We start from the raw sequence: 13473 nt of genomic DNA, 5'->3' as shown, positions 1-13473 counted from the left end.
AAAGTTAACCCAACCAGAACTGGACGTAAAGCAGTTATTACCGAGTCACAACAACCAATGATAATGCAATAATAAGTGACTTAGTTGACTAAAAGATAATCATCATGACAATGACGGCATTGTGTCATTGACGGCGCTGTATATCGTGTTGCTTGTCTCCAGTGAGAAGTTTTCCGTATTAAGAATGAACTTAGATAGTTTCTGAAACAACTATTAGTTATGTGTGAAAGTGTATCCTTACATACTCACAATAGTTCGTTGGAATTAAATTCAATTGAGAAAAGGAAGTAACTCAAATGATCAAAATTTTCGATAAGGAGAATTCGTCATTAAAACTTTTAAGCGAAAGGAAGCCATAAAGTAAAAAATATACTTGACATTCGCTGAGCTCCTGTTTTAATTGTAGATAAAAAAAAATTGTTGGAAAAAAAATAAAAATCAAATCTGAAATTTTAATTCAATTTTTAAATAAAGGTTAACCGTTAGAATTATTTCTGACCTGTCCACACAAATCAGGCAACAATTTATAAATAAAAAATCTATGGCTGACACATAAATCAAAAGATAACAAAACAATATTTTGGGAATAATAATTAGTATTTTTAGATAAAAAAATTTAATCACAATAAACAATAATAACGAGATATGGGGCAAGGTACGTGATTAAAATATATATCAAATATGTGGTATAAAAGGACTTTCATATACAAAGGTATGTCCTTTGTGAAAGAAAAACCAACATTAAAAGGATATAAAATAATTTTTAATAGAATTTAGGGGAGAGTAACTGTTCAGAGAGTAATAAAATTATTTTTATTATTTGATTTACAAAATTCTAGACAGCACCAATCCGTTCTTAATATGGATTGAAGTTAGTATGATAATTCATATGCAGTGTGACATTTCGTATGTATGGTTTGATTACTTTAGTAAGTAATCTGAATGCAGATTATGCCTCGAAGATGAGGAAACGACCATGCACATTCTTTATAACTGTCCAGCTTTAATAACGCACAGAAGAAACCTGTTTCATAAAAAATTTCTGTCACCAGAACACATTAAGAACTCTTCTCTAGATTTAGTTCTAGACTTTATTCACAAAGCTTTAAGGGGCTTTGTTTAATCAATAGTGAAACTGGTACAATAAGTCTCTTCTGGCCGCAGTACCAGCTGTTGGGCAATTTTCACATCTACTCTCTTAATTAATTAATTAAGTAATGTGAATAAGTTCTTTGATTCATCATTTTGACAAATCTTTTAACCAATGTCAAAACTTATTTTTCTCTCACGCTCATAATGGAAATATATATAATATAAGTTGTGAAACTCCGCAGGAAAAAGTAACTATAACATATTTTCTCTGTAAATGCCCAGCTTTGAAGTCCAGAAGAAATAAGTTTTTAGGCAAATACATCTTTGACAATTTATCAGACTGTTCGACGGAACGGATTTAGTCTCTGCTCTTCTATATTAGAGGTGGAATGTGGAATGTGATAGCAAAACGGCGAAAAATCGCTAATTAAGGTACATGGGAGTTATCTAATGGCCTGCTACTGCAACCAACCAACCAGCCGGATCTGGATAAATCTGAACACTAACAACAAATGCTTTGGCGTCTTTTCTTAGCGCATTGACAAATGCGATCTACAGCAGCTACAATAGGGTTAGTCCGATTTAACTTCAGTTCTGATCAGTGAACTGATGTTATTTAAGATACCTCTTTCTTATTTCTGTGGATTAATTTGGAAGTACTAAAATGCGAATGTGTAGGCCTTATCACCATTGACCTAGCACTATTGAAATGCGATCTACAGCAGCTACAATCGGGTTAGTCCGATTTGACTTCAGTGCATATGCCAAACCATTATCCTGATCAGTGAACTGATGTTATTTAAGATATCTCTTTCTTATTCCTGTGGATTAATTTAATCATTGACCTAGCTGCTTAAGTAAGATTAAAACAAATTTGATAATCCTATAGGTTATCGATAAAAACGAAAATCTATCTACATTTTTTTCGCCTCTATAAATATAAAAAAAACAAATAGTAAATTAATTAAGGGATGTGAAGAAAAACAAATATTTGCTTTAATAGTAAAAAAGTTAGAAATAAAAATATTTTTTTTTTTTCAATTTTTATTAAAATAACAGTACAAAAAATTATTACAGGATAAAAAAATAATAAAATTTTTTTTTTGTAATAGAGGTTGATTTTTTAACTGATATTTAATTCATACAAATTTTTAATATTTTTTTTATATTCCATTTACGGGTACATCTATTACTATAAAATGTAAAAATATATGACTTCATACGTACCTTAATTTAAAGAAATTCATATTAAAATTGACTCCTATTCAACTTCACAATTAATGTAAATGATCAAGTTTAATTTATTGAAATCTGAAAAGATAAATATTTAAAAATTATTTGTAGTTATAATCTAATTAATTACCTTATTCCAAATCATTTTTTTATAACTTTAATAATAATAATATTAAGAAATTTAATATAGTAGTAATACACGAATTAAAATATATTTATAAATAATATATTTCTTATATATATTAAAAAATATAATAATATAATACGGTAAAAAAAAATTATAATAATTTATTTAATTATTTCACAGTACCCGCTCTCGATACAATATAAATACTATATCGTAAAGGCAAAAGACACGGTGGGCTGGCTACATGGCTGAAGACTGTAAGAACTCATAATTGCTTAACACCGAAGTACACGTAGCTTTTAACTGCAACTATATTAACTACATATACAAACCATTAAAGTAGTAAAGCAATATTCTAGTCCGACATATCGATATATAAAAGTTCATTGTAGATAGATAATGTTATAGAAATCTGATCCGTAAATACCTATTTAAAAAACAGAATCTCGTTTCTTTGCTTGAACTCTACTGACTGTTATTATTGATTCTATACTACTGTCTGTATCATAAGTAAGTAAAATAACCTGTAAGTACCAATGCATTAGTATATTTAAGCATTTGGATAACCGAAAGTGATTTTTGAAAAATTTTAAAAGAGAATAAAAATATTTCATATGATATATATATAGTCATGGACAAAAAAAATATTCACGACAGGACTAATACTGAACAAACGAACGTTACAAGTCATCCCAAATATCAGTCTTAAAAAAATAATATCTTTTAAAAGATATCGTTAGTTATATCAGTTTAACAGGAATTTTTTATTATTAACAGAGTTTTGCAGAGATCCAAACAATCAATAGTCAGATCGTGCACGGTGCGATCTACACACTGAATGCAACAAAACATCCCAACTAAGTTCCGTCTGAGCCCGAGCTATATGGGTAACAACACCAACTAATGACGAAAAAAGACGACATAAAATTTCTTTATATTTTATAAATAATTAACATAGGGATTCAAGACTAGGAAAAATATCTGATTTGAAGAAACACTCTAATCTAACTTAAAGGTACAATAGATCTTTTAGTGTAGTATTCCTTTTTCATAATAATAATAGACTTATGAATATTGCTTTACAAAATTTTTTTTTATAAATTTTTTTTAGTTCTATATGATTTATACATAATATTGTAACTTATGAATTGATTTATAATTTTTCATCTTTAAAAAATATTATATTGAAAATTGCAATATGATTGCAATATGATTAGGCACTTTAAAACAATACTAGTGATGTTTTATTTTTTGCTTTAGTTTAAAGAGTAACACAATATATCACTATTATTAGTATTATAACAAGCGACAATAGTAAAATGTGATCTATAAAACTGTTTGTGCTTATCCTAGGGAGAGTCTCCTAAGTAAACACTAATAAATTAAAGCTATTTGCAGACCGGAAAACATTTGTTATTACCAGATTACAGACCTTATTCGGTTAATATAAAGGTGCTCATGATGAGATGAATGCTTGTTAATTACTAGGCGCAAACTTAAATCAAACTAACCCATATATGACATCAAAAACTATTTAACTCAAGTATTGGAACAAATTAAAACTATTTTTTACAAAAAAGGCAACCTTATAATATATATTGTCTATGTATTCTAATTTGCTACTAAATAATATAGTTCCAAATATATTGTATACATAAATATATACAAAAATATTTATTGCAAATGTCAAATAACTCACTATAAATATAAACTATAAATTTTAACTTTTCCACTAACGTCTCATAACATTTTTCAATTAACTTTCATTAAAATGTTAAACCTTAATAAGAATATTAACCCTTGTAAGGAGGATTTTATTTATTGTGGTTTTAACTTTTATTTATAATCCACCGGTTCAAATTAATATTTCTTCTGAGAGAAAAGGCAATAATCCTTTCGAAGAATCCTTTGATGCAAGCAACATAATTACAAAAAAATTTATATTTTTATATTTGAAAAGGATTTAGGACAAGGGTGACTATTTACTAGAGTTCGCAAGGCCAGCATACCTATGTATATGCGTATGCAGACTCTATAAAAACAATTAATTTAGGGGCTCATACGTAATTAGTGTGAAAATGACGGTTAAAAAATGTTTTATACACTTAAAATTACAGAAATAAGAGCCTTACATATATCTATATATGTATATATATAGTTGTATAAAAATATATTAATTTGTATGTATGTAAAAGAATTTTCAAAAATTCCAGCACACACACTCCGTGAAATATTGGCAGAGAGAAAATGAAAATAGATATTTTCCGCACATGTACGAGTAGCAATAAAATAAAAAGGACAACATTTACAATAATGAAAAGGTGTCGAAATGACTGACACGAATGGAGTGGTTACATATCCTTTCCATTATTATTATTATCATTATTATTATTGTTATATACATATAAATATATATATTTGTTTGTTGTGTGATTATCTTTGTCATAGCCCAAAGGAACAATTAACAATAGTAAACCATATGTCACACCAACGTAATAACAATTTAGCAATTAATTTTAACCAGAATTTAAAGTATTGAAAAAAAGTCATAATGATAAAGAAATTCAAAAGGACGAAAAGGACGAAATGCGGAAGTAATTAGGAAAATGTCACGCAACAGGATTTCATAACAACACTACATAAAAATATAACACTAAAAACAGATATCATAAAAAAGGTAAAAAAAATATATACAATATAAACATGAAACAATATATAAATATAATAAAAAACATAAATATAATAAAAAATATAAATTTAGTAACAAATATAAATTTAGTAAAGAATATAAATGTAAAATATTATATAAATTTAAGAAAAAAATATACATAAAAAATAATATAAATATAAAATAAAAAAAAAATTAATATAAAAGATTAACATATACACATAAAAAAATTACAAACATAAAAAGTATACATATAAAAAACACAGAAATTTAAAAAAAATATATAAATATAAAAATATGTAAATATAACAAAAATATTATTATAGAGAAATATAAATATAAAAAAAAATTAATATAAAAAATATATACTTAAAAAATATTGTAAACATAAAAATGTTATCATATAAAAAATACACAAATTTAAAAAAAAGATAAAAATAAAAAAATATTAATATAATAAAAATTATTATATAAAATATATAAATATTGAAATATATAAATATTAAATATTATAAATAAAGAATATAAATATATAAAAAAATATTATAAAAATATATAAAAAAATAAAATATAACAAAATATTATTATAAAAAATATAAATATAATAAAAAATATAATATAGTAAAAAAATAATACAAAAAAAATATAATATATAAAAGATATAAATATAAAACAAAATATAATATACAATAAAATATAAATATAAAAAAAAATTAAATATAAAAAAATATAATTTAAAAAAATGTATATAAAAAAAATATAAATATAAAAAATAATATACATACAAAAATAATATAAAATATAAAAAAAATATAATTATAAAAAATTTATATTTATATATATGTCGCTCGTGGAGCAACATTAGCATGACGTTCTCAGTATTACGTTCCTAGATTAGGTTCTATACATAAAAAAGAATATATAAATCACGCAGCAAACAATGCCTCTACAAAAAGAATAGTATTAAAATTAAACAATTCAAAATAAAAATATAATTAATTAAATAGTTCATTGATTAGAATTAATTAATTAATTAATTCTACAGCTGGATTATGATTTTGTTCTAATATAAACATAGTAAGTGAATTTGTTAATAAAACTTTCACAGCAAAGTAACAGAATTCCAGAAAAATGTGCGAACATAAAAGACAAGTACAGATTTGGATCAATTGATTAAGGAGCGTTGACACTGAGCTGCAAATTTGGCGGGGCACGAGTTCGATTTTTGATACTAGCAGTGTCTTAAAAAATTATTTACGAATAATTATATACACGAATTATTTTCAAGACCACTAATGATGGGTATTTGGTAATACTCAAAACAGCTTTATGGTCATTCAAAAATTCAATTAATAAAAATAATATAAAATGAATTTTTGTTGTAGTAGTTCACTACTGTTCGGAAAACCTTAAAGGAGGTTTTCAAAAAAAATATATATATATAAAAATATAAATGTAAAATAAAATATTAATATAAAAAAAATATAGATATATGTAATAAAAAATATAAATATAATAAAAGTAAATATAAAAACAATGTGAATATAAAAAAAAAATATAAATATAATAAATATAAATATAAAAAATAATATAAATGTAAAAAATAATATATATATAAATAAAATGTAAATATAAAGAATAATATAAAAATAAAAAAATAAAAATTAAAAAAAAAAAAGTTTAAAAGATTTTTCTATAAACAATAATTATTAATTATATAAATAAATGTATATCGATAATTTCCAGGTCATAGTAACAGAGCTAAAGACAGGTATGTAACAAGCTGTAAAAAGAACAACAGCTAATGCTACTGTTATTAAAGTGTAGTAAAAATATTTGTAAGTCATAAAATCATTTAGTAAATTTTAACTACACCAACCGCTGCAGTTTGGAATAGTACCAACATAGATCAGATCATTCACCTGCCTGCATAACTCAAACAGGTGATGTGAACTTGGCTTCAATGGTTAGTATCCCTTACATCCGCGTTTTTTGTTTAATTGCCACTGACTTGGTTGCTAACCAACCACCAAATGTAGGAATAATTAATGCAAAACTCTCATATGCTCAGCGCGATCATCCTTTGCCTCTTAACAATGAAGATGATGCACACATGCCACCATCAAAGGAAAGACAGCATTAGATGCAAATGTAATTACTGACCTCGGCACGAGCGAGTTACTCAATGCTACAAATGGCATGCACCTGTGCACCGTTCCAACTTTAGCTAAAACGCTGACCTTTGACATATGCATTTTAAATACACTTCATTCCAGTATAAAAATGTGTTAATTTAAGACAACAGCTGAAGACACAGTCAGTTGTATCCAAAATTAAAAAAACATACGTGGATATAACGTTAAAAACGATGACAAGTGCATATGGGGGAACCTTGTTTTATAGTTGAAGATAGACTTACATAGAAATGTTATTAACATTCATAGAATGTACAATAATATGTTATTAAATAACTTTACGAGTCGTCAACTATTCAGCCATATTAGAATTCAAATTAATAAAATTTTAGATATAATATCTGAGCTAAAAGTTTAAGCTACCAGGCTGTATTGTCAAACCGATATGCCCAGGAAATCGCAATCATGCATTTAATGGACTGGTTTACTAAACAGACACTAAAGTGGCAATTATTGGCATAATGGAATCTTCAATAAATTTGCAGAGCACCAGCTATTTAGCCATATTAGAATTTAAATTAATAAAATTTTAGATATAATATCTGAGCTAAAAGTTTAAGCTACCAGACTGTATTGTCAAACCGATGTGCCCGGGAAATCAAAATCATGCATTTAGGGGACTGGTTTACTAAACAGACACTAAAGTGGCATTTATTGGCATAATGGAATCTTCAATAAATTCGCGGAGCGCCACCTATTCAGCCATATTAGAATTCAAATTAATAAAATTTTAGATATAATATTTGTGCTGAAAGCTCTAGCTACTAGACCGCATTATTAAATCGATATACCCGGGTATACCGATTTGTGTCTTATTAACGATTTACTAAAAAACGCTCAAATGAAATTTATTTGAATATTAAGATATCGAATAAGTTTAGGAAACGTTATTAAATAAAAATTATCCCAACGAATCTTCACTCCATGAATTTTATGCCCTGCTAATTCCCATTTTTTTCGACTATTCATCAGGGTTATCAGGTTAACTCTAACGTTAATATCAATCCTTTTGTTTTCAATGCTTAGCATTTAGCAGGAAATCTATGCTTAGTAAACATTTATGAGCCGTCAGAGATAACCCTCAGTATAACCGTCTGATAAAACTGATAAAATTTTTTGACCAACTATGAGCAAACTTAGTACCTTTTATCTTTCTGGTAGTTGGTTATTTGAAAATAATCTTTTGAATGATTAATCCAATATCATTTTAACGAGTGTATGCTGCAAATAAATAGTTAATACAAACAAATAACAATATAGCGAGGCACTAATGCTCCACGAAGAGAAGAGGACTACATTAAAAGCAAACTATATAGCACATGTTCCACAACCAGTGATTGAATATATATAAAGCTAATTTTATTTACATATTTATTTATGTATAAATAAACATGAGAATATATATAATAAAAAAAAAATAGCATATTGCTGTGAACTATTTTATGGCATGCCAAGCAGTAATGTATCATAAAATTGAAATAGTTTCCCTAATTAGAATTCTATACATAGATTGAACTCTTTAAAACATCCTTTGTTATGATTCTTTAGTAATCTGGTTAATATGCAAAAACCTTTTGATAGATTATTTATTCAATGCAATATACTAGCTCACCCCTTAAGTAATTTGAAAGACCAGCCAAGCCGACATACAGACTTTTAAATGGTCTCTATTTAGAAAGATAACAGTATTTTAATATAAATTTCTTACTTTCAATATAATAATTTAAGAGCTATACGAGTATTGATTACATATATTTATTTTTTAAAAGTTTGTTATATATAAATTGTTTAGTTCAATATATGGTCGGAAATAAGAATGTGTATCTATTAAAAAGCCAAATAAACAAACGTCTGTTAATGTATATAAATAATATTATAAGAAAAGATCAGGTGACAAAGGATCAGATGTCAAAGATCGATACAACTGTTGCAAGCGAAGCCATTCGCCGGCTTAGCTAGTGGAGAAGGACATATTCTGTATTCTGCAAAATCTGCATTAATCGCAGCAATTCATCGAAGTTCATCCAAACTCATACTTGAAGCATCTCATTTTACCCATACAAAAGATCTATAATTTCACTTCTATTCACCCAAATATCAGAACATCTTGAGAATAAAGGAAGAAAAGGTAGTGAAGGATCTACCTTACCGTTGGATTCGATTCAATTGTCAATAGATGGTCTCACTTTAAATGTTCATTATTTACAAGATTTGTTTCTAGCTATAACTCTATATATAATGTCTGTTGGTATAGTATAATTTTTACTACAGACACCTTAAACAAATATATATGATATATAGGGGTATTAACAGTTTAGAGAACTGTTTGCTTTTCTAATATTATTTATAATTCTAAAATACATTAGAGTTGGAAGAAACATGCACAGCGGAATTTTAGAGCCCATTCAAGTTGGCGAATTCACTTGAATGGAAATTCTGACCAGAAGCACCAAACTACACGCATACAAGGCAATCGTCCGCCCGGTATTATGTTATGCGACCGAAACTTTGACTTTAATGACAGTAGATGAAAACCAAATCAGAACTTTTAAAAGAAAGATGCCGAGAAAAATTAATGGTTCCATCAGCCAGTACCACGAAGAACTTTGTCGGTGCACGAACGCATAGCGACAGTGAAGATGCTGTAAAGTTCGCAAAGTCGCAGCACTTGAGATGGATCGGACACGTCATGGGAATGCCGGATGAAAGATCACAAAAACGAATACAGACCGCAGCAGAGGTAGAACACGTATTAGATGACCATATCAGAAAAATGGATATTCAAAATTGGTGGTCTAAAACAACCTGCGAAACAGAATGGAGAAAGCTCGTTGATGCAGCTAAAGCTCATCCCGAGCTGTAACGCTGTTGATTATGATGATGATTGTTTATTATTAAATTCTGCTTTAAAAAAACTTGATTGGCATTATATTAATATTATGTATACTGTAACCAATATATACAGATCTACTCATTAGGTATACATATCATTAACATAACATGGTGGTCCTGGAAAAATTTTTAATCCTTTTTCTATGGTTCTAATCTATTTTTATACTAAAAATTTCAATACCATAAAATATTATTGAGATAATTTTATCATTCATATAAACATCATAAACCCATCAGTTAAGGTAAAGGAATATTCCAAAGCATACCATACATTTGAGTTCTAAACTTCAGTTCATTTTAATTTATGCCCATTTCATAAGAACTCTGTAGCATAATTATAGGAAAAAAACTGAAAGAAAAAAAAAATAATAACAATGATAAACATTTTTATCATATCAATATACTCAATACTTTAAATTCCTTTATATATATTTATTTTAATTAATTTATGTACAATCTATTTGTAAGTAAACTCATGCAACGAAACAAACAAAGGATCGAAGAAGTAATGAGATGCCCTAAAAAGACCGGCCTCAAAGGGCCGCTAATAATGACAATAAAGAGTAAAATCAATCCGAAGGATAACTATACAAATATCCGTATATAATTATTTGTACTAAATAAATAGATACCATATATACTCGAAGAAGTGCCAGGCACAACAAGAACAACAATTGAAGGGGGAAGAGAAGTGGAAACTAGTAACTTAAACAAAAAACAATATGATACAAATTTCATCATTGAGTAACTAAGTAATGTTGCCGCTGATTTTGACGACAGTAACACAAATAGTGCTGAGAGTCCACAGTGTAAACGGCGACGCGACTGAAAAAGGACTTTCATTCAGAAAAATTCCAAGAAACGCAAAGATTTTTTTCCAATTCAATTCGAGTGCCGACATTAAAGAAAAAAAAATTTCATTGAACAGAGCCGAACCGAACTGAGATTACAGAGGAGCAATAATCTAACAAAATACAAAAACAATAAACATGGACAAACAATGGATAAGACTGATACATGGACAGCTATCCAGCAGTTTTCTTATTAAGAGTGCAGTTCATACGTGGTCACTAGTAATCGTGTACTTGAACTTACACCATACGATCCTTAGCAACTCACTGTTTTTGCAGTGTGCAGTAGTAAGATATGAAGAGTAGAGTTACCAACCATATTTAAGCTTAACTAAAAGAAATAATAGCGGCCAATGCTATAGGAATGGAGTTTCACTCACATTTATGAAGATTACTCGATTTTACGAGCTAGAAAGAGTATACTGGATCGGAAATAATTGATTCCGTTTAATATAGAGTACTTCTCAACAATTAACAATTAAGTGCGACAAAATGTATATTTTTAAGAGATAATGAAATTTAGTCATATTTTACACTGTGGATAAGAAATTGCATACGGATCAATTAGAGTTTAGCGTTATACCAGAAAAAAAATAATGAGACCAAAATTCTTAGCTCTATCGATAGTTGAGTACTTCTGGACGAAAGACATCTTGCCTTTTATTGGGTACTACTTTCTGAACTAATAAGGCTTGCTTTTCTTGACCCTATTGATAATTAAGTACTCTTTAAAAAAAGATATCCTGCTTTTTATTGGGATATATCTTCTAATCAAAAAACACTGTATTATACCAGAGAGCGGATAGTAAGACCAATATTCTTGATACTACCGATAATAGGATACTGCTCTACAAAAAATATTCTATCTTTCGTTAGGAAAGGCTCCCTGCACAAATAGGATTAGGCGCGCAACTTTTCTTCATTTCATTTCTAGACGTCTATTGCATTCATTAGACGTCTGCCTTTATCACATAATTTAATTGCTAACTTATGGTTATGAAAGTAACATGTATACATATAATATATATATATATATATATATATATACATTTTTCTTTTTTTTGTTAAATATTAATTTCAGTTTTACATACTAATTGGCAACTCTAGTTAATGTTGCACTTACGTAGAACGTTAAGCCGATGTTTATATTACCAGCAGGACGGCGTAGATGATGACATTGAAATTATTTTGTTTTTAATTTTTTGTAGATATTTTTAAGTTTTTTTTGAAAGAATCTGGTAGTACGTTTTCTTAAGTTTCAATTAAATGCTGCAGCATCTTTTACTTGTAATATGACCGACCACAACTGAAATAAATGTTTGGTATGTGCTTACTCAGTGCCGCAGTAAAGGAAAAGGGGATCAGATCAACAAATTAGAAAACAAAATATTTAAAAATATTAATATCAAATAAATATTTAAGAATGCTCTCATTTTTTCAAGAATATTATATATATGGACTTAAAGTGAACTTTATTTAATAGGTGATCGCATATTCCAAAAAATTGAATTCTTATAAGTGGGGCAGGCAGTTCATTTTTTTCAGTAAACAGATCCCAATAGGGTTTAAATCTTGATCTCTAATATATCATTATACTTGAATGAGTTCTGGTTCAAAATTCATTTTTTAAAAGAACTTTAGATATTTTTTAAGAACTTATTTTTTTTTTTTTAATTTATTTTCACGAAATTTTTCCACATTTTTTTTTTTCTTCACTCTTCATATGTCAATAGCTTTTCGTTTTACAAATAATTTTTGTAAAGACTTTTTTCATCTATAACGCACCCACAAATTCATCAATCTCAATATAGGTATATGATATTTGTGTAATAGCAAGTTTCTTAACAAGATTAACTTCCGTTAAGTACCACCATTTACAGTTCGAACTTAGAAATGCTGACATCTACAGATTGTGTAGATAAAATGGTAGACTGAAATCTCATTAGCATGTATCCCTATAAATATCAGGATCGGTTGTCAGGATGTTAGTATGACAGGACATACTAAAGGCGTTAATTATTCAAACAATATCAGTTTGCTCAAATAAAGTTACTAGATCCGATCTCCATCTGAGCTAAATGATATTGTTAGAATTATCAATAACTTTAATTAGTCTCGGTTTGCTTAGTAGACTTTCTCTAGGTATAACTCACAATAGATGTAACAAATAGCTCAGACGGAGTATTATCGTCTATTCTAATTAAAATAAAAATCATATACTTTATTTGACGAAACTTTTGTCGATAACACAAAAGTTGATATTAAAATTAAATTATCGAATACTGAAATTCGATTAAGCTATTAGGTATACGTGTGGAAATTTTGAAGAAGTAGATTTTCGAATACTAATATTAGATTGAGTTATTAAATATACGAGTAAAAATTCTCAACGTTTAGATTTTTGAATACTGAAGT

General features: G+C 27.5%; 1 protein-coding gene across 2 annotated transcripts in view; it reads right to left on the bottom strand.

Annotated features, from left to right (window-relative positions):
- LOC119688916 (G1/S-specific cyclin-E) overlaps positions 1-13473 on the bottom strand; it is a 51977-nt gene that overhangs the window by 30005 nt on the left and 8499 nt on the right. For both annotated transcript variants that reach the window (XM_038103587.1, XM_038103588.1), the window contains exon 2: positions 2320-2403. In XM_038103587.1, the coding sequence (XP_037959515.1) occupies positions 2320-2339 (20 nt within the window). In that variant the 5' untranslated portion in view covers positions 2340-2403. The remainder of the gene's footprint in view (positions 1-2319; positions 2404-13473) is intronic.

The sequence above is a fragment of the Teleopsis dalmanni genome, chromosome X (genome assembly GCF_002237135.1).
Source record: "Teleopsis dalmanni isolate 2A chromosome X, ASM223713v2, whole genome shotgun sequence".
Classification (NCBI taxonomy): domain Eukaryota; kingdom Metazoa; phylum Arthropoda; class Insecta; order Diptera; family Diopsidae; genus Teleopsis; species Teleopsis dalmanni.
This window is presented reverse-complemented; position numbering and strand designations above follow the sequence as displayed.